This window comes from Theropithecus gelada, chromosome 9 (genome assembly GCF_003255815.1).
Source record: "Theropithecus gelada isolate Dixy chromosome 9, Tgel_1.0, whole genome shotgun sequence".
Classification (NCBI taxonomy): Eukaryota; Metazoa; Chordata; class Mammalia; order Primates; family Cercopithecidae; genus Theropithecus; species Theropithecus gelada.
Genome location: NC_037677.1, coordinates 111,174,128 through 111,198,794, shown reverse-complemented (window position 1 = coordinate 111,198,794; position 24,667 = coordinate 111,174,128). Strand labels below are relative to the sequence as shown.

Below are 24,667 nucleotides of genomic sequence, written 5' to 3'. Positions count from 1 at the left end.
GCCTGTTCAGTATGATATTGGCTGTGAGTTTGTCTTAGACAACTCTTATTATTTTGAAGTATGTGGAACAGGATTTTGGCCTAAGGGTAAAGTAATACATCTAGAGCACATGGCCCTCATCACTGGAAATGAGGGGGGTGTAAGACAGGTCCCAGAACTTTCATGGGGCAAATTCAGAAGGGCTCCTTGCTGGATGAGTTTTCCTAGGAAAGAGAAGAAAGGACCCACCCAAGGCTACTGGCACCCCAATTAAAATGCTCATGTTGCTCAAAACTGAATTGAAAACATGGATCATGTTTGCTTAGCATCCCTCTGTCTCTTACTGGTTCAAATGGATTAAAACCTGTATGAGAGCAGTAGCACAAGAAAGAGATGTTCAGTCTACGGATATGGATGAAGAAAATGTCTCTCACATTTTGCCTCCAAACCTACCACTGGGTAGAGTTTTAGGTATGACCCATTCTCTTAAATGTTTGGCAATATGAACTAGTGGACAGGCAGATGGAGTGTTGCTGCAATGAATTTGTTGAAGCATAAAATGTTACTACTGTTTTTAGAAGGTTGAAGAAATAGTTGCTACTGCAGCCCTGTTCATGCCATTAAAATACTGTTCTGTTTTCACCCTTATTGGACACCCCCATACTTTGTTCCCCTGCTGTTCCATGGTATTTTTACCACATGGGCAGCTCTCGTTACTTTTTAAAAACGATTTCAGCTTTTAAAATATGCCTGTTACTAATTTTGCAACTTTTATATAAAATTTCTTGGATGTACATGTTCTTCTTTAGTAGTTGATTGTATTCAGTGGTTTCTAGAGAATGAATTCCAGAGCATAGCATTCACAAGGCACAGGACTTTTTGTAGCCAGGCTTTGGTGATGGCAAAACAGGGCAGGATTCAGTTGGGATCTTGAGTGGGGAATGTTTTAAATAATTGATCAGAAGAAAACAATTAATCTCTTTCACTAGAAGCCCTATTTTTTAATGAAAGGAATCTATGCTTTTCCCTGGGTGTATGTTAACTGTCAGCTAAAGACTAATGGAGCACCCAAAGTAAAAATCTAAATATACCCTACTGAAGTTTGACCTTACTAATTGAGTTGTTTATGATCATTTAGATGTGAACGTTTTGCTTTGTACCATCAGTGAAGAGTATTTGCTAAGTTGTTAATACCAAACAAACCAAAGCTTTTGTAAAAAAAAAAAAAAAAAAAAAAAAAATTAATGTTCACCTTTAGATATTTTTGGTTAAAAAGAGTAATGCCTTTGTCAAAGTATAATTTTCAAATAGTATAGGACTCACACAAATCTGGAATGAGCGTGTATCAAAGATTCATTCAACTTATTAATGACAGAACCAGCAGGATGTTAAAGTTGGTTCCAAGGAGAAATAAAGTTGGGTTGGCTGGGTGCAGTGATTCATGCCTATAATCCCAGCACTTTGGGAGGCCAAGGCAGGAAGATCACTTGAGGCTGAGAGTTCAAGACCAGCTTGTGTAACATAGCAAGCAACCAGCCTGTCTATACAAAAAAATTAAAAATTAGCTAGGCATGTTGGCACATGCCTGTAGTCCTAGGCTACTTGGGAGGCTGAGGCAGGAGGTTTGCTTGCACCCAGGAGTTGAAGGCTGCAGTGAGCTGTGATCATGCCACTATACTCCAGGCTGGGCAACAGAGTAAGACCTTGTCATGTGTATATATATATATGTGTGTGTGTGTATATATATATATATATATAATTGAAGGAGTGGGTTATAAAGACATTCAGAAAGGAATGTCAGAATAAGATGGCAGCGCTAGAGGTAAAAATGATTCATGGTTCAACATGATGATAAAACCAGATAGAAGTCATCTGGATCTCTACAGGACAAGAATAAAAAGTTAACATTAACTTCTAAAGTCTGGGCCTTTCATCAATAGGAAAGGGCTTGTCCAACACAGATCTAGTCCCCCCGGATAATGAAATAATCCTTGCACGAGCTGTTAAATAATGCCCCAGTACAACATTTAAAGAACATGCCTTCTTCCCTTTACCTTGTTTACAAGTTTTGGATAATTTTTCTTAATATTACTATTACTAAAGATGAACTTCTATTTATATGAGGAACCTAGAGGAGTTAAATTCATAGAGATAGAACATAGAATGGGGTTGCCCCGGGCTGGAGGAAGAGGGAACAGGGATTTTAATGGGTACAGAGTTTCAGTTTTGCAAGATGAAAAGAGTTCTGTGGATGGATAGCAGTGATGTTTGCACAACAATGTGAATTTACCTAATGCTGCTGACCTGTACATTTAAAAATGATTAAGATGGTAATTTTTTTGCTATATGCATTTCGTCACAATTAAAAATAAAATTACAAAATGGACTGACACATGGGTATATGAAGAAAAAATTAATAATTCTTTACCCTCCTGAGAGAACCAATTTAATGGTTCTGTTTATGTTAACTTACTTTTCCTAGTTCATAAAAACATAACTAGACTTATCTAAAAATGGGATTTCTAAAATTGTTTACTCTGTGACATTTGTTCTTTTCTCTTAACAATATATCACAGACAGATCAATGTCTGCAACCTAGAGGGCTGTCAATATCCACAATCCAGAGGGCTAAACTCATTCTTTTTAATAGCAGCTCCATAGACTGGACATAGCATAATTTATTCAACTGTTTTTCTACTAATGAAAGTTTAGATTGTTTCCTGTTGTTTTTCTTTTCCTGCCAATACAAATGTTGTTAAAAAAAAATTGTTTTACTACAGCAGAGCCATAGGCCAGGTTTTGAGTAGTGACAGCAAGAAGGCAGAGGAGGGAATGGATCAAAGAAACACCTCATTGGGTCAGGAGCAGTGTCTCACACCTGTAATAACGGCACTTTGGGAGGCCAAGGTGGGCGGATCACCTGTGATCAGAAATTCGAGACCAACCTGGCCAACATGATGAAACCCCGTCTCTACTAAAAATACAAAAATTAGCCAGGCATGGTGGCAGGGACCTGTAATCCCAGCTACTCGGGAGGCTGGGACAGGAGAATCGCTTGAACCCAGGAGGCAGAGGTTGCAGTTAGCCAAGATTGTGCCACTGCACTCCAGCCTGGGCAATAAAGAGTGAAACTCCATCTCAAAAAACCAAAAAACAAACAAACAAAAGGCCAGGCGCAGTGGCTCACGCCTATAATCCCAGCACTTTGGGAGGCTGAGGTGGGCGGATCACAAGGTCAGGAGATCGAGACCATCCTGGCTAAACATGGTGAAACCCTGTCTCTACTAAAAATACAAAAAATTAGCCGGGTGAGAATGGCGTGAACCCGGGAGGTGGACCTTGCAGTAAGCCAAGATAGTGCCACTGCACTCCAGCCTGAGTGACATAGTTAAAAAAAAAAAAAACAAGAAAGAAAAGAAAAGAAAGAAAGAAAAACACCTCCTTGGGGGGGAAATGGGGAAATGGGTTGGATTTGGATTTGGGTCCAGTTGAAGATGTTGGTGTTGGCTGGGCATGGTGGCTCATGCCTGTAATCCCAGCACTTTGGGAGGCCAAGGTGGGCAGATTGCCTGAGGTTAGGAATTCGACACCAGTCTGACCAACATGGTGAAACCCCATCTCTATTAAAAATACAAAATTAGCCGGGCATGGTGGTACATGCCTGTAATCCCAGCTACTCGGGAGACTGAGGCAGGAGAATCTTGCTTGAACCGGGGAGGTAGAGGTTGTAGTGAGTCAAGATTCTGCCATTGCACTCCAGCCTGGGCAAGAAGAGCGAAACTCCATCTCAAAACAAACAAACAAAAACAGAGAATGTTGATGTTGGAGGTTGGATGCAGCTACCATTTTGATGAGAAAGGGAATAGAGAAAGAATAGCAGAAGGTTTTATGGGAGATGGCAGGGAAACTGTGAGGAAAGGGTGTGTTTGGAAAATGCCAGGTTTAAGATAGGCATGGGTTCTGCCTGTGCCCAGCACACAGGCAGATTTAGTAGATTGAAACAAATCAGGCTCTAAAACTTGGGGAAGACATCACCAAGAGAGATCATTGATTTGAGCATCCCTCGCATAAAGTCATAGTTGAGGCTGTGAGAATGGATGAGATCTGTTCCCAGGGAGGCCTTACATCTTAGTGGGAGGAGATGGCACCCATGGGAGTGACCTGCATTTAGGGGCCTGGCTGCTGAGCCTGAGAAGGAGTAGACAGAGGAGAAACAGGAAAGTAAAGCCTGGGGTGGCAAGAGAGGGAAGAGTCTGAAATGATATGGCAGCTGGTCCATTCTTAGGAAATGTAATAATGTTAAGTATCTTTTAGGTACTGGCATCATAGGCTCCCCTTCTCACTGCTTGTTGTATATGCCTTTAAGAACACCTGCCTCTGGGAGTCGCATCAAACACTGGTTTCCTTGTATAAACCACCAGAAATAATGGTATGGTTTGGTAAGCCACCTTGAGCACTACTTTGAATTCAAGGAAAAAGGCAAATCAAATCATAATAGGCACAGTTTGAATGTAGCTTGGCATCTCTCAATAGTGTTAAGAATTCATTTTTTAAGGCTATGTTATGTTCACAGAAACTAGGACTTTATTAATAAAGGATACTATATGTCAATTTCACAAAACCATGTGATCTGGAAAAGGTTACAGAGAGGTGCCCTAAGAAAGCAATAAATACAAAGAATTTCTAAAACGTTTAGAATTAGCTTTGAAACGATCTCAATCTATTTTTGTGTATTGCCACCAGATTACCCTATTGACATCAGATCTTTGTATAAAGACTGCATTTTTAAGCCGTAATTGACTGGAGGAGAGAATTTAGGGAATTACCAGTAGTCCGAATACATTGTTTTGTTGCTTCTCAGGGCTTTGAGAAATCCTAAGTTTGGAAAAATAACTGAGTCGTTAGAACTTGATGTCACTGAGGAGTGAAATCCGTGGGAACCTGCCAAATTTCAGGGAGGATTCAATTTATTTCAAACGTTGTGTTTCCTGTTTTATATTAGATACAATTAGTTTCCTGGAGAATCAAAAGAAGACTCTCACCCCTCAAATACCTTGCCATCTTGTAGAAAAATCAGATCTGCACATAGACAGATATTGAAGAAAACACTCTAAGGTTCTGTGACCCTCTACTCCTAGACTCCCTATTGTTGCTGAAGGAATTTGCAGTCTGAATGAGGCCAGTCCACACGTGGGTTCTCCTGACCCACAGGACTCATCTGGGGAGGAAGAAGCAGATGGGAGAATAGTGGAGGCAGAGGAGAGGTTGGCAGGTGAGAGGAGGCAGCAGGTGGTGAATGAGCTGTTTTCCAGATACTATGATCACAGGAGTATTTATAGGGTGGTCAGTTTCAGGCGTGATGGACTCAGGCCATAATCTTGGGTTACTTAATTGTAAATTGCAGAGAAGAAGGTCATAGCTGTGGAGTGTTGATCTAAACAAAGACCGATGAATCCACAATGGAAAACTTGTTTGTGGGTTCCATGTCACCTTGAATGTCTTCCGTGGCTTATAGTCAGTGAAGAGTCCTGACTGAAGGTGGGGGGGGGGGGGGTGTCGTGACTTTCATCAGAACCTTACTGTTGCTCAGCCCTAGTTCATCTAGATGCATTAAGGAGTCATGGGAACTCAGCAGATGAACCCTGGGAGCATTTGAGCAGGTCCTTAGGAAAGCAATTTACTGATTGAACTCACCTTGTCCCCAACCCAACTGAATACCAAATAATCAAGAAGAATCCTGGATTCTTTGCCTAAGGAATTATAAATTGGAATCAGCTGACCTTGGGGAAAGCGAGGTTAAGGTCAGAGATTTCCAGCTTGGGCTGTTGCTTCTCAGCCATTTGTCAGAGAGAGAGATTTATTGTCAGGGACTGCTTTAGGCTTTATTTGCAGACAAGTTGTTGTGACCTGCTCTGGTCTTGTCTGAACACGTAGACCAGGCCCAAGCTCCCACTGCCTGTTTGCACCATCTCCCTAATCCACAGCTGCACAGTCGGAAAGAGATGCCAAAATCCAGACACAATAAAGCATCCAAATGACAGGTCTTTCCTCTTTTGCCTGTTCATTTTTTACCTCCCTATAATATATGAATAATTGGCTTATTCTGTTTACTGCACAAAGAGAAAATGAAAGGTCTGAATTTTTCATAGCAGTGGGAAAGTAGTTCCAGAGTGTGAAAAAATATAGCTACTGGAAATTTCAGCTACTGCCTTTGGTATAATGGAAATTTATTACTCAACTCCGTAACAATCTTGGCCCAAACCATGCAGTTGTGTGGGCAGGCAGTGGGCACCCTTCCTAAATAGCACACTGCCAGGGACACCTTTGCTCATATTTGAGACAGCCCGAACCAAGGGTATCTTTCTATCAAAGACTGTTTGATTATTTCAGAATTTTAGACATATCACAAAAGCCATTGAGACCTAGCCAGTGGATTTTACTTGTATGAGATATTGCATAGCTCCCAAGGGGAGGGTCAAAGCCCAATAATAAATAGCTCTTTGTACCAGTCCCCTCCCTAGCCCCAAACCGTTGAGATCATAGGGTAAGCAACCAGTTAGTACTCAGGCGAAGGCAGTGCTGCCCGGCAGTGTGGCAGATGATGACCAGATGTGAACTTGTCATCTACAGTGTGTGGCTGTGACCTGGCACAAGGAGGCTTCTTCATAAAGAACGGAGAGTATCTCTGCACCCTGGACTACCAGCGGATGTACGGGACACGCTGCCATGGCTGTGGGGAGTTCGTGGAGGGCGAAGTGGTGACCGCTCTGGGCAAGACCTACCATCCCAATTGCTTTGCTTGTACCATCTGCAAGTAAGTGAGCCTATCTTTCCAAAGCCTCCAGCTTCCTTCAGCAGAGAAATGCTGCTTTGGGCTGTTAAAGCTTGGATTATATACCGTTTGTCTTCAGTAGCACATAGTCTTGTCCTTAGATTTCTTTCTTACTGTACTATCAGTCCTAGTAAAAAAGTAGATTAGTTGGAAACCATATGCGTGATGTCCTCTACAAAGTAATATGACTGATTTTTAGTAGATTGAAACTAATTCTGAAAGCAGCTCCGGGTCTCAAAACATTTTGGAGCAATAAAAACATCAAGGGGAAATGGCATAACTGCTTAGAAGGATAAAGCTTATTTGGAAGTATAAATTCCTAGGCATGTATGTATGTTTAAAATGGTCTCTTTCATTATAATAGGGGGTGGCAAACTGTGTCCCGAGGGCTGAATTAGGCCCGATACCTGTTTTTGTGGATAAAGTTCTATTGGAATGCAGCCACTCCCACTTGTTGTGTGTGGCCTATAGCTGCTTCCGCACTGCAACAGCAGAGTTGAGTTGTTGCGACAGAGACCATATGGTCCACAAAGTCTTAAAAAATGTACGATCTCATCTTTGGGGGAAAATATTTGCCAACCCCTGCTCTCTACATGTGTGTCATCTACCAAGGTTGTATCTTAACTGTGCAAACCAGCTTGATTAAAATGATCAGTCAGGCTGGGCGTGGTGGCTCACCCTAATAATCCCAGCACTTTGGGAGGCCGAGGCAGGTGGATCACCTGAGGTCAGGAGTTTGAGACCAGCCTGGTCAACATGGTGAAACCCTGTCTCTACTAAAACTACAAACAAAATTAGCCAGGCGAGGTGGCTGGTGCCTGTAATCTCAGCTGCTTGTGAGGCTGAGGCAGGAGAATTGCTTGAACCCAGGAGGCGGAGGTTGCAGTGAGCCGAGATCGTGCCACTGCGCTTCAGTTTGGGTGACAGAGCAAAACTCCATCTCAAAAAAATAGAAATGTAATAATAAAATGATCAGATATAACAGAAGAAAACTATGTGAAGTGTGAATAGGAAAACGTGGGGCTTTTTGTGGTTTTTGTGTTTTGAGGTCTGCATGTTATAAAACTTAAGATAGGTTTGATTCCTGTAACTAGGAGACTCACCACCAAGGGTCAGCTGCTTTATTGATCAATTCTAATTTGGCAGTTTTGCAATCCAGTGCCTTTTCAAGTGGTGATCTATTTGCTATGCCTTCTAAAAACCCCAGTTCAGAGGAGACATGTTGCCGGTTTTTCAGCATTTTATGTTTCTAAGCCAGAGAAATGTAAGCTCTAGAACAGAAGATTCAATATTGTATAATTAATTAACAAGATAATACTGATAAATAAGTCATAATAAGACACAAAACATTCATAATAAAATTATTTAAATAACTGTATAGCTATGTGTTAGCTCATTTCTCCGTTTCATTTTTTAAAAATCATAATTTAAAAATTCTGGATGAATGAACTGAATATTGTTCTGTATTTAATCAAAAGCAAAGTTCTGCCCTGATTTTTACCTTTTCAGGCTGTGGCGCACAGCCTGGTTAAGAGTCCCAGGCTGGCATGGAGCTCCAAGTCCTAGTCTTACTTCCCAGGGTGAATTGAGACCTGTGTGATTTAGCTTTTTCAAGACAGTTACCTCCGCCTTAGAATGAGAAGCTGTGAACTAGATGCGAGTGATTTTTCAAGCCTCGCTCATCACTGGAATCTCCTGGATGGGTGGGAGTGGACTAGAGGTGGGAGTCTCTCTAAAAGGATCAATGCTTAGCCTATTTTTCTCCCAAAACCTGTGTGCTAATTTAGTAGTTTCTGGAGGGTTCTCATGTATGATGTCACTCAGCCAGGTTGGAAGGCCCTGTTCCCAGTAAACTCTAAGAGCCCTTCTGATGCTGACCCTGAGAAGTCGTTGCTTTGAAGTTGATATAATGATAGACAAAGATTTATTGACTATCTCCCTGTCCCTGGACATTTGAGCCAGCAAAGGAGCACTTACTACTACTGCCTCTACTGCTGCTGAATGACAATGATTCTGCCTGAATTGGGGGCCTCCTTTTTAGCTGAGAAGTTATATTCATACAGAAGTTAATTTCACCCTCTTAGCAATTCTTTGAAGGGAACCAGGAGTTAATATTTCTATTTATGAGTCACTTTGAGGCTCACCGTTTAACGGAGATTCCCAAGTTAATGTTAGAACTCAGGTTTTCTAACTCTAAATCCAGGTCTCTTTCTATTATAAACATTCATGCAAATAAAAGAAGGAAGTTGTCCAGTATGGGTAGAGGATATAGGGAGGGAGGAAATTCCTGAAAAGGGCCATTACAAAGCAACAAAACCCACACTTCAGAAGGCCCAGCCCAAGTTGAGAATCGAACTCTGGCTTGTCCCTTAGAGGATCCACATGGAACTCGGGTCTAAAAAAATAAGCTTGGATGGGAAGGAAGGCTTGGGCTTGGGTGGGGTAAGCGAGGTGCCTCTGGGCATGCAACAGGTAAAGGGCACTTATTCTCAGGGTCAGTCACGGAGCACGAGGGCCTATTTAAACATTGTGTCCAGGTCCACTCCTGGCCTGGTCGGAGGCCACAGAACCTGTGTGTGTTGTGTTGAGTGGGTCCTTAACTTCCTGACTCCCTCCTTACAGAACAGATTTAAGACTTGTTCAGGTTTAGCTAATGAGTGTGAAGCAGTAGGCTACTGGCATCCAGCAGAGAGTGATTTTTGATTCTTAAAAATAAAGCAAGTTCTAAGTTGGTAGATGCCATCTGCACCTGCCTATGGCTTGATCCCCCTAGTTGGTCAATCCAGGCACGTCACTTCACCTCTCCAAGCCTACACTGTACTGCAGAAAGTGACACAGCACTACAAGTGGAGAGGACACCACCTCTCCTCGGGACTTCTGAAATGTAAGAGTGTAAGAATCTAAAACTCTCCATGATGACTGGAGCCAGCCACATTTGTGGGGTTAAGTCCAAATTTACCTATATGTTGTTTATTACAGTTATTTGCCAATTGTTAGGCTACTGAGGGGCAACTTAAAGGGAATGTAACAGCCGTGGAAATAAAAACGAATGTCAAAAAGCTGGTACTTGCTCTTAAGTATTTGCTTCTGACTCAGATTTGCGGTGATGTTCAGCTTGTGAGTTTCACATTTCCTAATTGACAGCATCACACATTTGAAAAATCACGTTGATGAAGATTATTGCCACATGGGCCAAGGGCAAGTGCGTGGGCATGGAAACTGTCATTGATGTCTTCATGTCATTGATGTCTTTAAAACTGATGTCATTGATGTCTTTAAAAAAGTCATTGATGACTTTTTTAAAAGGCTGTCTGCCTGGTGACCTGGGAGAAGAAACTGATCATCTACATGCAGAAGGCAATATTTTTGCAAAATATGCTGCTATTGATGAATACCTACTATGAAGAGAAATTGTCTTTCTGAAAAGAAGCTAATATGAATTCTTAAACAGATATTTACAGCCTGGGCCGGGTGCGGTGGCTCAAGGCTGTAATCCCAGCACTTTGGGAGGCCGAGACGGGCGGATCACGGGGTCAGGAGATCGAGACCATCCTGGCTAACATGGTGAAACCCCGTCTCTACTAAAAATACAAAAAACTAGCCGGGCGTGGTGGCGGGCGCCTGTAGTCCCAGCTACTCGGAGGCTGAGGCAGGAGAATGGCGTGAACCTGAGAGGCGGAGCTTGCAGTGAGCCGAGATCGCGCCATTGCACTCCAGCCTGGGTGACACAGCGCGAGACTCTGTCTCAAAAAAAAAAAAAAAAAAAAAAAAAACTAGCTGGGCGAGGTGGCGGGCACCTGTAGTCCCAGCTACTCGGGAGGCTGAGGCAGGAGAATGGCATGAATCCGGGAAGCGGAGCTTGCAGTGAGCTGAGATCCGGCCACTGCACTCCAGCCTGGGCCACAGAGCGAGACTCCGTCTCAAAAAAAAAAAAAAAAATTACAGCCTGTCCCATTTCTCCCAGTTTAAAAGGGACTGGGTCTCCAGCACCATGAAACATTCAGCTCACCCATGTAGATGTCCAGCACAAAGTCTAATTCTGCATAATCATCACAGAGGTCTAGGCACGGTCCCAGGGAACTGAAAGACCTACTGCTTACTGCTTGACGGGTAGCCAGTTCTTCTGGGGTGGGGCCTTAAGCTTCACTGGGAATTCATGGTATTTAAAGTATTTTTTCGTGAAGGACTTTCCATTTGGAAACTTACTGTTCTGTGTGCCCTGCTAGATGACTTGCTGGAACATCCCTTCACTAATGGAGGTAAATCATTCCATTTTACTACCTGGTTGCCCTTAGAACTAGTACATTCCCCTTTCTTCTCAAAATGAGGCACATTTATTTGTTTGGACTATCTCCAGCTGGCTGGGTTGGTTATGACTGCATTTCAGACATGTTGGCTGCTGCTTCTCCAAGAAATAAATGGGCACGGGAGGGCAGCAAGCAGAAGGAGTAAGGAAAAGGAATGAAATTGCTGCAATAACCTTGAGGGCGATGTCTTTCTGCCTCCAGACGCCCGTTTCCACCCGGAGACCGAGTCACATTCAATGGGAGAGACTGCCTTTGTCAACTCTGTGCACAGCCGATGTCATCCAGTCCGAAAGAAACCACCTTCTCCAGCAGTAAGTGCCCCGGTGACCCACTGACATGAATACCTATGCAGTCCAGAGGTAGCTCAGGCAGGTGCCTTCCTTTTTGAGAAACCTGTTAGCTGGAAATGAGATTCATCTATCTACTTGAATAGATATTTCTCCAAAGATGAGATTAAAATGGCCAACAAGTACATGAAAAGGTACTCAATATTATCAGTCATCAGAGAAATGCAAATCAAAACAATCAGAAGATACCAACAATACCTGTTAAGATAACTATTATAAAAAAGACAGGATATGACGAGCGTCAGCCAAGGTATGGAGAAAAGGGAGCCCTTGAACACTGTTGGTAGGAATGTAGATTATTAATGTAGACATTATGGAAAGCAGCATGGAGGTTCCTAAAGAAATTAAGAATAGGCCAGGTGTGGTGGCTCATGCCTGTAATCCCAGCACTTTGGGAGGCTGAGGTGGGAGGATTGCTTGAGCTTCATTTAAAAACAGCCTGGGCAACCTGATGAAATCCCATCTCTACAACAAATGCAAAAAGTAGCTGGGTATGATAGTACATGTCTGTAGTCTCAGCTACTTGGGAGCTTGGGAGGCTGAGATGGGAGGATGGCTTGAGCCTGGGCAGTGAAGGTTGAGATTTCAGTGAGCTGAGATTGCACCACTGCACTCCAGCCTGTGTGACAAAGCTAGACCATCTCCAAAAAAAAAAAAAAAAAAAAAAAAAAAAAAAAAAAAAACCCGAAAAATAGACTGCCATGTGACCCAGAAATTCCTTTGCATACACAAAAATATTTAATATGTGAAAAAGATTAAAGTAGGAATAAAATTAAAGCAGAATAAAAGAGCTACATTTATATGGGGCAGAGAAGGCATCTCTCAAATATGACACCTAAGGAGAGATTTGAAGAAAGTGTGGGAACAAGCTGCACATATATCCGGGGACTTGTCATTATTTACAAGGTCTTGTCTGACCTGTCAGAATCCATAGAGAACCTACTTACCCCAAAATAAAAATAGTGGCCAATTGCACCATTTCTTCTGGAAAATAATATCGAGTAGGTCAGTTAATACACATTTTAAGTTGATGCATTATGAACTGTGGGCACCAAGCAAGGAAACTCTACTCCCATCTCTTTCCTGGGACATTAGGAAGTGAACTAGAAGTTTGCCGTGGTTTCTGTGGCTTTTGCCAATCCTTGGGAGATTTGGAATAAACCTCTTTAAGCTCTTAAGTGAGTCTTAATACGTAAGAATGATATAAACCACTTCTGCACCAGAGAAATTCAGTGCAATTTATAATAGTGATTCCAACTCTTCCTATTAAAGTAGAAATCTTATACTTATTAAAAATAAGAATGTTCTGACTAAAGCATTTGCATAAAAATTGGATTTTGACCATTGGGAGGAAAGAAGAAAATACACATATTAGCGCATGTTATTCAGCACACATGACCGGATCCTTGGCATGTGAATTTATGTGACCTGCCAACAAATAACAGCAGCTTGAATAGGATGACAGCTACAAAGCAAGGCACCATCCTAGACCCCTAGTAGGGTTTCAAGTCCTTCACCATTCTTGCTACCCTGCCCCAAATGCAAGAGATACAGTTAGCCTCAGGTCACTGGGACGGTAACCTCCAGTGGGAATCATCACCCCATTATTTGGGAGGGCTTGCTTTGAAAGTACATTACCAAAAACTTTGAAGGAATCTTGTCTAGTTAATGAAAAGATCCCCTGTAATCCCAGCACTTTGAGAAGCTGAGACGGACAGATCACGAGGTCAGGAGTTTGAGACTAGCCTGTCCAACATGGTGAAACCCTATCTCTACTAAAAATACAAAAATTAGCTGAGTGTGGTGGTGGGCACCTGTAATCCCAGCTACTTGGGAGGCTGAGGCAGGAGAATCCCTTGAAACTGGAAGGCGGAGGTTGCAGTGAGCTGAGATCACGCCACTACACTCCAGCCTGGGCAACAAGAGCAAAACTGAATCTCAAAAAAGAAAAAGAAAAAGAGACTTTTATAATTTTTATGAGTTCCAGAATACGGTGATAGCTGGAACAGAGAATCATGTCCTCAAGGCCTATCATGGGATTGACTGTGTCCTCATTGTGAAGTCCTTTAGTCCAACTATGTTTTTTGATAGGTGGGGAAATTGAGGCCCATGGGTGTACTTAAGATCACATAAGCTATCTAGTAAGATAGGTTCAGATGCACATCTTTTGGCTCCTGGTTTTTTGCTTGCTCTCTCTTTCTTTTTTAAATCTAATACTCTTCATTGTTTGTTTTAAGAAATAGAAGCATGATATCTTTTAAGGCTTCCAACCCTCTCTGGCTGTGTAATTTGGGAACATGTTTCCTAGTCACCGTTCTACCAAAATGTTAATTCTAATTTTTATTAAATTACTTTATCTATATTTTCTGTTTTTATATGACATACATGTTATATACACGTAAATGAAAATTATAAACATAAAAATATAATCTAACTCAAAGCCATTGCATGTTTAATATTAGATTTAACCATCATTGCTTATGTGCAAATTGTTGGGCCAAGTCGTATTTTCTCCTTTGCTTCCAATGGATGAAATCCCATTTCTATGCAACTGCTTTGGTCAGGACATCTTTATTTTTAACAAGTATTTGTCTATTTAAATAAATACTCTAAAGGCATTTATGGGGTATGTGGGTGTCTATAAAAAAGAAAGCTCTTTTACATGGATACACACTTGCAAATTACCCAGACTAGACAGGTACACAAATATTAGAGCAATGGGAATTTCTGGCAAGTTTCAAAAATTCACTGGAGCATAATTAGAAAATACTTGTTTGCTGTTTGTGACTCTTCAATAATTGCCCTATACTTTAAAACTAGCCTGTGTGGTTTTAGTTCCTTTTTTATGACTTTTTAAATTTTTGTAATGTTTTTAAAAAATTCCAGGGTACATGTGCGGGCTGTGCAGGTTTGTTACATGGGTAAGCGTGTGCTGTGGTGGTTTGCTGCACCTATCAACCCATCACCTAGGTATTAAGCCCAGCATGCCGTAGCTCTTCTCCCTTTTTAAACTTAGTAAAGCTTCCTAAGTGGAAGTAGAAAGTAGCCTTTTTAAAGTGTGAATCTCTCCCTTGATAATGTTCACAGAGTCGGCAAAATCTACCAGAAAGCCAAGGCCAAGGTCCTCTTTTTCCTTTGAAATATTCTGTTCAGAAATGAGCGTGCTCTTCTGAACCACAGTTTTATTTCACATTCTGTGACTGGTTTCCCATAATCTCTAAATAGGAGAGGAAGACAGCAGATAGGTAGAGAAATACAAGCAAAGTGGATGGAGTGGACGTTTATATGAAAGAGTCTCTGACCTTATTGAGGAAAGATGCAGCCTTTTTCTTTCAGCTGCTCAGCAGCTGCCATGTCTGTATTGTTCTGCTTTAGGAAGAGCTCCCACTGGAGTGCTCTGTTCAGTGCTTCCTCCACCTTGCAGTAACTCTTCTAATCTTGATATCTATTTTATTTTCCTCATCAAGCACTCACATAGTACTTATGATACATCAGGTACTGTGTAACTGGTTTACATTATTAACTCATTTAATCCACATAACAATCCTATAGCTTGGCACTAATACTATCCCCTTTTCAGAGAAGAAGAAACAAAGGGCCATAGAGGTTAAATAATTTGCCCAAGGTCCCACAGACAGTATCAGAGCTGGGATCTAAACCCAGGCGATCTGGCTCCTGATGCCGTGTTCCTGTCCCTGATGTTTCTTTGATGGTGTAAGTATCACTCTCTGATTTTCAAAGATGTGACTGCTGAGCCTTGGAGCAGTGGCGTATTCATCTGCAGATTATCCAGGTGCCCTGACTCCAAGAGCTGTGCACTTTCTACATGTCACAGCAGCTTCCCTTCAATCTTATATGAAGTTTTGGTGAATGGAAACCACCAGACAGTTTTTGTTTTTGTTTTCGAGACAGGGTCTCACTTCGTCGCCCAGGCTGGAGTGCAGTGGTATGATCCTGGCTCATTGCAACCTCTGCCTCCCAGGTTCAAGCGATTCTCCTGCCTCAGCCTGCTGAGTAGCTGGGATTACAGACATGTACTGCCACACCTGGCTAAGTTTTGTATTTTTAGTAGAGATGGGGTTTCACCATGTTGGCCAGGCTGGTCTCTAACTCCCAACCTCAAGTAATTTGCCCACCTCAGCCTCCCAAAGTGCTGAGATTACAGGCGTGAGCCACCATGCCCAGCCAGAACCGTTAGGAAGTTATTCATAGAAGCAAACAACTTTAATGAAAGATTATTGCCTTGAATTATTTAAAACTGTTGCTGCATCCAGACTACTGCAATTTCAATCCAACAAGCAATAAACATTACATGAAAGCAAGATAGTAGTGAAAGTTAGCACACAGGGTTTTGATGAACATTAACTAGATTGTTTTATTAGCTGATTCATACTTTTTAAAAAAAGTATTATATCCAGAAGACATGCTTTACCAGAAGGTTAAGTACAATCTTCAAAAGCTTCATTCCACTCTCTTCTTTATGTATTTACCAGTAACGGAGCGAGGGGCTGGATTCCCATGGGTTAAGGAGTGATGTCAGAGAAAGTCTGTGTGTGGCAACTGAGAGTGTAGGGAATCGGGTTTGGGTTGTCATTTCCTACAGAGCTCTTATGTATTTCAGACATCTGAGCAGGAGTGGGCTGCTGTCTACAGTCACACTTTCCATGTCAAAGGGTGTCTGACTAGTGTCTGATGGCACGTGGGTTTGCGGGGATTGACAAGATGAACACCCACACAAACACATGCAAACTCATCTTTCTCTTTTCCCTCCTCTGTGTGCAGCATCATTATTCCAAGTGCAATTGGAACTCCTACAGGTATCAGGACAAATGCTCTAGTTGGACTGAATTGAAATCATTTCAGCAGAGTGCAGTGGCTCACGCCTATAATCCCAGCACTTTGGGAGGCCGAGGCGTGCAGTTCACAAGGTCAGGAGATCGAGACCATCCTGGCTAACATAGAGAAACCCCATCTCTACTAAAAATACAAAAAATTAGCCGGGCGTGGTGTCAGGCATCTGTAGTCCCAGCTACTGGGGAGGCTGAGGCAGGAGGATGGTGTGAACCCGGGAGGCAGAGCTTGCAGTGAGCCAAGATAGCGCCACTGCACTCCAGCTTGGGTGACAGATCGAGACTGTCTCAAAAAAAAAAAAAGAAAAAGAAATTTCAGATAAAGCATCACGTGCATGATGTTTCCAAAGGGGAAGCAGACATTTCCAATTATTTTACTTTTCTATTTAGTCCAGTAGCCTTTAATATATGCGAGATAACTTTCTTTTATCTTAATGTTCTCTCTAAAAAAATATCATTGTCAGGTTGAGTGATAACTGTCCGCCAAGGGAGCGTAGGGAAGATCTGCCCTGGTTTCTGCGTGCCTAGGGTCAGGTCCTGGCTCTTCCACTTACTAGCAACCTCTTTACTTCCCCATCCTCCACTTCCTCATCTGTGAAATGGGATGGTCATAGATCCCTACATTGTAGGATTACATGAGTAAATGCAGTGCTGTGTACTTATAAAACAGTAATTTACTGTTCAGGCATTGATTTCTGAATTTTCTTGGAGAGCAGTTCCCACATTTTGTGACTCTGCTTTTGTCACTCTGCTGGTCATGACAGCTGCCTTTCTCTGCTCATTTGATATTTTCTACCATTATAAAAACTGACAGGCAGGAATGCATCCACACATGTAGCACATGGATTGTTGGAGTTTGACTCATAATGATGAGTTTTTATGACAGCATCTCCAAAAACAGATCTGCCTCCCCTTCTTTAGACACATTCTCCTTGTAGGATACAATGGCAGAGGAGGCCTGGCAGGGAACTGCTGAAGAGTAGGGGTTCTGGACAAGTTCTTGGCTGGTTCTAATTCCAGCTTTAGCACTTAAAGGATATGTGGCCTTGAGAAATCAATCTTTCTATGTCTCTGTTTCTTTGCCTATACAATGGGAAACAATAGTAGTTCCTTTCTCATAGTGTTGTTGTGACGATTAATAAAAATGGAGTGCTTAGAAGATTGATGACACATAGGAAGTACATACATGTTGGCCATTATTCTTTAAGGAAGTTGTGAGCCTAAAACTTGAGGCTAGAGATACTCAGGACCAGAAAGGAAAGAAAGAAAGAAGGGAAGGGGAGGGGAGGGGAGGGGAGGGACACAGCATAATGGTTGACAATTGGGCTCTGCATTTCAGAGTGCCTGGGTCTGAACCCTGATCCTACCTCTTCCTAGTCGTGTAGGGTTGGGCAAGTCATTTGATATCTTAGAAACTCCGTGCCCTCGTCTATAAATGGAAAATCTCTGCTTCAAAGAGTTGTTATGATGGCCACATGAGATACTTCATGGAAGGGCAGTCTAAATGGGGAGAGGGGACCTGTAAAACCCATGTAGGAGGCTGGGTGCGGTGGCTCACGCCTATAATCCCAGCACTTTGGGAGGCTGAGGTGGGTGGATCATGAGGTCAGGAGTTAGAAAGACTAAAGCCTGGCCATTATGGTGAAACCTCGTCTCTACTAAAAAAAAAAAAAAAAAAAAAAATAGAAACATTAATCAGGCGTGCTTGTGCACGCCGGTAGTCCCAGCTACTCAGGAAGCTAAGGGAAGAGAACCACCTGAACCCAGGAGGCGGAGGTTGCAGTGAGCCGAGACCATGCCACTACACTCCAGCCTGGGTGACAGAGCAAGACTCAGTCTCAAAAAACAAACAAACAAACAAAAAACTCATGCATGAGGAAACCCACCCAGAACAAAGACTGTTACTGTGTGTCTTGAGAAGTGAAATTGGAAGATAGAGCAATGAGGCCAGGTCCAGGGAGGCCTGGAGGAGTTTGGCCACATGGAGTTCCTGAGGATCATTTTAACCTAGAGGATGACCAGATGAAAACAATGTTCTAGAAAGACTAAGGTGGTGATGGAGAGAGTGATATGTAAAATCACTGATTTTGGATCAGGGATCAAGGTTGGGGGGACCATTGATTGTAGTTACTGGTAATGGCTGTGGGAAAAGATGAGGAAGGTAAATGAAAGTCTCATGTTTGTAAAGATCTAGGATGCTATTCCTCATTCAACAAACATCTCATTGAACATCTGCTATGTTCCAGGCATTGTTCTAGGCACCAGCTAAATTTTTTTTTTTTTTTTTTGAGACGGAGCCTCTCTCTGTCACCCAGGCTGGAGTGCAGTGGTGCAATCTTGGCTCACTGCAACTTCCGCCTGCCAGGTTCAGGTGATTCTCCCACATCAGCCTCCCAAGTAGCCAGGACTGCAGGCATGTGTCACCACGACTGGCTAATTTTTCTTTTTTTTTTTTTTTTGTATTTTTTGTAGAGACAGTGTTTCACTATGTTGGCCAGGCTAGTCTCAAACTCCTGACCTCAAATGATGGACCCACCTCAGCCTCCCAAAGTGCTGGGATTACAGGCATTAGCCAAATTCTCTATTACATACTTAACATATTATATTACTGTTATACATTTGTCACAACTAAGAAAACTGCCATTGGCACATCACGAATTGCATTTTAATTGTTTACATGCGTGCCCACCTCCACTACCAAGAAAATGAAAACTGTCTGTCTTTCTTATACAAGGCCTAGCACTTACAGTCCTAGATAAAATTCCGGAAATTGAATCAAAGCTTTCTCTCTCTCTAGACAGTCTTCTCGTTTTAAGTATTCATTGAAAAACAGCACACATATTACAGAAACATACAAAAGAGATAAAGATCACCTGAAATCCCATCACCAAGAGGTGACCTCTGTTAACATTTTGGTGAACATTCTTCTGAATGTCGCTCTAAGTGCTACAGACATGTATAGAGTTTTACATAACTTCTTTCCATAGTATTTTGTTTGCATGTCTTCTTTTCCAAAATCATGTATTCTTCTGAGTGTCACAAAAAAGGCTGAAACCCTTAAATTTACTTGGGTCGCTTGGCAATGGGGTGAGCTCAAGTGTGTCCTGGCAAAGCTGTGCTTTGATTTCCATTATAGCAATATTAGCATATAGCCCTGTTACCTCCTGGTATATTTCTCTCTCTGAACAGACCATCAGCTACTGAATGGTAAGGACTGGTTTTTTTGTTTGTTTGGGTTTTTTGTTTTTGTTTTTGTTTTTTTGGTATTTTTTTTATGAATAGCACTGTGCACCTAGCAAGCACATACATGTTCATTTAGTGAGTGAATTGATACCATCCCAGGAGAGCCTTTGAGGGAGTAAATCTCAGCTCCCAGGTCTGAATGGTGAGGTCTGATTGCTGTTTGAATGAAGATGCAGTTTGCGTGCATGAGAAGTAAGGTATACTGGCATGTTTAAACTCTGTCATTTTCTCTTCTCACTCACGAGTGTTTTCCCTTACTTAACAGCAGGGGAAGCAGTTATTGCTTCCGATAAATTTGTTGATAACAGAATCAAAACATGTTTTTAAGAAAAGGTAGAGGTGTCAGGGAATGAATCTCCTCAGCTTTGAGTATAACACTGGAGAGCCGCTATACTTCTCTGAACATAGAGGGAGCCAGCCCCTGACCTGGAAGACGGGTGACCTGGTGTGGCAGTTTCAATGTTGTTCTACTGGATATTGAGAGAGGTGTTGAGAGGCTTTGGAATCTTACATAGTAGCCAAAGGTTCATTGCAGAGACAAGGTATAGGGCAAAGAGGAACAATAATATTCAGATTTTTCCTACTAAAATCTGTAGCAATTATGACCCAGACATCAAGATCCCAGAGTGATCCATCTTTTCCCTCATCCTGAGCCTGGATTATCTAAGTTTCAAGAAAGGAAGAAAAGTTCCTGCTTTATAGGGAATGAGTACAACTCAGGGATTAATTTAAAAGTGCTTTCAGTGGGTGGAAAGTTAGCGGCATTTTGTTATTTGCTGTTTTTGTTTCAGCAGTTATGGGTCCTACATGATAAAGCCCACATCTAAAAACTTATCAAAAGAACTGGAATTTCAGTAGTTGGAACAGCAGTCATTTCCCAGTTTAATTTTCATTTTTAAGTAGCAGTAAAAATCTAGCTGTTTAAAAGCACTGCTTTGCATATCTATAATTGTATATTTACACAGATTGTTCCTGGAAGGATATTTGAGCAATTGCTATTAGTAGTTGCCTCTAGGAAGGGAAAGAGAGGACTGGGTGGAAAGAGACAGGGAGAGAAGGAAAATGATTTTTGGTGTATTTTTCACCCTATGATTTTACCTATTTAAAAGCAAAGTCTATTAAAAATAAAATAATGTTCATTTTTCAGAATAAAATAACAGGCTCATTCCAAAGTCTTGCTGGCGCCTGCCCTTGCTGTGACCTTCAGCCGTGTGTGTATTAAGTGACAGCTCACGTGATGAAAGTACTGAAAGTGACATTCTGCCCCTTCTTTTCTTCTCCCTATCTTTGGAATAGAGTAAATGAGCTGAGGTTTGCTAATGAGTACGGATCTGAGAAGCTGACGTAGAACTCAAGTACGATTTCCTCTTTGGCCAGAGCCCAGGTATGCTAGGTGAACACAGCCAGTTAAAGATTTATCATAAACCTCTTCACCAGGTTCAAGTTTACACCTGTATTAGGGAAATCAGCTCAAGAGCAAATTTTCTGGAAACAATTTTATTTTTATTGAGGGGAAATTCACATGGCATAAAACTGACCATTTTAAAGTGAACGTTTCAGTGGTCTTTAGTGCATTCACTACAAATGTGCTTTTGTACAACCATCCCCTCTATCTAGTTCCAAAACATTTTCATCACCCCAAAAGAAAACTCCTGTACCCATTAGGCAGTTACTCCCCTCCCCACCACTTTTTCCCAGTCCCTAGAAACTACCAATCTGCTTTCTATCTCTATGGATTTGCCTATTCTGGATATTTTATATGAATGGAGTTATACACTATTAGCATTTTGTGTCTGGCTTCTTTATTTAGTATCATGATTTTTAAGGTTGATCCAGTTTGTACCATTTGTCAGTGCAGTTGTGTTGCTCAACAACAGGGTTTCGTGCTGACAAATGCATCATTAGGTGATGTTGTCGTTGTGTGAACCTCATAGGGGGTACTACACAAACCTAGATGGTGTAGCTTACTACTAACACCGAGGCTATATGGCATAGCCTGTTGCTCCTAGGCTACAAACCTGTATAGCATGTGACTATACTGAATTCTGTAGGCAGTTGTAACACGGTAAGTGTTTGAGTGTCTAAACATATCTAAACGTAGAAAAGGTCATGTATTGTGCTTCATGTTATGGAGGCTACAGTGTCACTAGGCAACAAAAATTTTTCAGCTCTGTTGCAATCTTATGGGACCACCGTCATGTATGCAGTCTGTCATTGACCCAAACATCATTCTGTGGCGCATGACTGTACTTCATTTCTTTTGTGGCTGAATAATGTTACATTGTATGGCTATATCACATTCTGTTTAGCCATTCATCTGTTAATGGGCATTTAGGTCATTTCCATCTTGGGCTATTATGAATAGTTCTGCAAAGAACATTCATGTATGAATATTTGAGTACTTGTTTTTAATCCTTTTGCATCTTGGTACATTTTAAGGGGAGTTTGATAAGAATGATCCCAAATCTTGGAAGCAGTGGTGGCCAGTTTTCTTAACCCCTCCCAAAAATTACTGGGCCGGTACCCAGTAGTATTTATGTCATGGCAGGCTATGGCATGGGCACCATTGAATGGCCTTAGGTGACAGCTGGTAGCAGAGTTCATCTGGTGCCTTTCTTCCTCTCTTGTTTGCTTTCTCTCCCACTCTTAGATCCTTCCCTTTTTCTACTGCTTTTCTTCTGCTATTGCTGGCCGTAATTTGAACAGAGGACCATATGGCCGTTGCTTAGCCTGCTGGTAGAAATTTACCTCAGATTTGCCAAACTCTCCCGAAAAAAGAGTATGAACAGTGCTGAGAACACAGGCTTCAAGCTTCAGCCATGTTAGTTCTGTCTTCCTGCAAAAAGATACAAAGTCCTTTGTGGCTCAGGGATCACATAATGTTTGCAAGGCGTGTCTGGATTATATTTTGTAAGCAGAAGGGAGAACTGCTCCAAGCTCACAGAGAAGCACTGGTAGAGCCATGTGCTAGGTGCGTGGTCACTTGCCCTGCCCTGAGGGAGACCCCAAGGTGAGCACACCCTGTCCACTACAGCCATGGCTAGAACTTTTCCCCCATGAAAGTTGGAGGTCAGTATATTTTTCTTTTTTCTTTCTTCTTCTTCTTTTTTTTTTTTTTTTTTTTTTTTTGAGATGAGTTTTTGCTACGTTGTCCAAGCTGGTCTCAAACTCCTGGGCTCAAGCAATCTCCCACCTCAGCCTCCTGAGTAGCTGGGATTATAGGCATGTGCCACCATGGCCGACTGGAAATCAGAATCTTCAAGGTTGCCATGTGACCATCGCCTTTTCTGAGAGCATCCCATGATTGGGTGATGCTTGGCTTTGTTTTGATAGCTTCCCATTTTCCTCTTGCTATGCAAATGGCATTTTCAGGTGAAAGAGAACTCTACTTTTGATTTCAAGTCAGTCCCTATGATGTTTACATCATCAGAAATGATGTGAGCAACCACATGGGACCAATGGAGGAGGGATTGGAAAGCAATGATGCTCTGGGCCTGTCCTCCATCAGCTGGACTTTTGAAATTGTTACCTGGTCATTTTGAAGTTAAGAATATACTTATACTTATTAGGGTGATGGTTTATTCTATACATGTAGCACCTCCTTTTAGTTATAGTTCTGAAAACATACATATATGCAGACACACACACACACACACACACACACGAGTTCTCCCTGACAGGACCTGAAACCTTAAAAATTGGAGCAGGTGACAAAACAGTCTTAATGTTTTATGCTAGTATTTTTATTTCCCATAAAAGAATCTCTGTTACATTCCCAGGAAATACAGGTTTATTGCTATTTCTATTTATTGTTCAGAGAAATGGAAGAGAGGCAGTTTAAGAGATTATTACCCAAGGCAGTAGACCCTGTCTTTAAGCAGATATTAAATTTCTCAGCTCCTAGCTAGTTTTCAACAGCCTTTCAAAATACACGTTCTGCTTGACAAATGTATACTCTCAAGTAGCTGGAGTACTTGCTGTCTAGAAGGCACCCACATCCTTCACCCTGTTCCAAGCAGGCCTTGAGAAATTCAGCCCTCATGGGCTCATCAGATCAGCCATTGAGTCCAGCCCTGATTGCAGTGGCAGGTGTGGGGGCCATTCAGAGCCATCCTCCAAACATCATTAGTGGAAGTTCTTGGACTCTCAATTCTAATACTTCTGGGAATGGGGTCTGAGTTGGTATTAAGTCTACAACAGACCATCTTCTATTTCTTTTGTGCTCACCATCATATGTAGCAGCATTTGCCATGGGATTCCTGCATAATAAATTGTTAATCAGTTAATCCAGAGGAAAGGAAAACAACCTGACTCCTTTTAGTTTCCTGCTCACATCCTGGTCATGGATATGGCGGGTGGGGGAACACTCCAGTACTAGCTAAAGGAGAAGGGTTCTTGACCTTGATAATTGGTTACCAAAACACCAGGGGTTTGGTCTAGGTCCTGCTGCTCGCTGCACAGAAAGTCAATGACTGATACAATTATTGCCAAGGAAGAAGGCTTTAATCGGGTGCTTTAGCCAAGGAGATGGGAGATCAATCTCAAATGTATCTCCCTGACTTTCCAAAATTAGAGATTTATATAGTACAGAAGAAATGTAACAATGTGTAATGAAACAGGAACTAAGGAGGGGGTAAGGAAGCATAAGGAAGCAATCATGATGAATGAGGGGTCTGGCATCTCATTGTCTGGATGGGTGATTTAGTGAGTTTCAGTTATTTGATTTTCTTTTTTGAGAGTCATAAGGGTCCTTTTCTGAGAAAGGAACTCAGATAAAACAATTATTTTTGGGCCTTGTTACATTTTAAGGGGAGTTTGCTAAGAACTATCCTATTAAGCTTTAAGACCAGAAGGGCCAATGTCTATGTTTATCCAAAAAAAAAAAAATCCTCTCTATGGAACTATTGGGTCAGTTTCAAGTCCCTAACATTCCTAACAGAACTCTGTGGGACTGGTTTAGAAATAAGGATTAGAAATTCAAAATGTGCAATGGCCTCTATTTATGAAAACTATGACCAAAGTAACTAAAACTCTAAGTGTATATGATATATACTTAAAACAGAGGAAAGATAGGATTTATTGCCAAATACCAGGTTGTAGAGGACTTGA

At 41.8% G+C, this 24,667-nt stretch overlaps 1 protein-coding gene across 6 annotated transcripts in view; it reads left to right on the top strand.

Moving 5' to 3' along the window:
- The window catches only part of ABLIM1 (actin binding LIM protein 1), a 251,805-nt gene that overhangs the window by 99,003 nt on the left and 128,135 nt on the right, over positions 1-24,667 (top strand). For all 6 annotated transcript variants that reach the window (XM_025395745.1, XM_025395743.1, XM_025395747.1 and 3 more), the window contains exons 3-4: positions 6,610-6,793; positions 11,320-11,429. In XM_025395745.1, the coding sequence (XP_025251530.1) occupies positions 6,610-6,793; positions 11,320-11,429 (294 nt within the window). The remainder of the gene's footprint in view (positions 1-6,609; positions 6,794-11,319; positions 11,430-24,667) is intronic.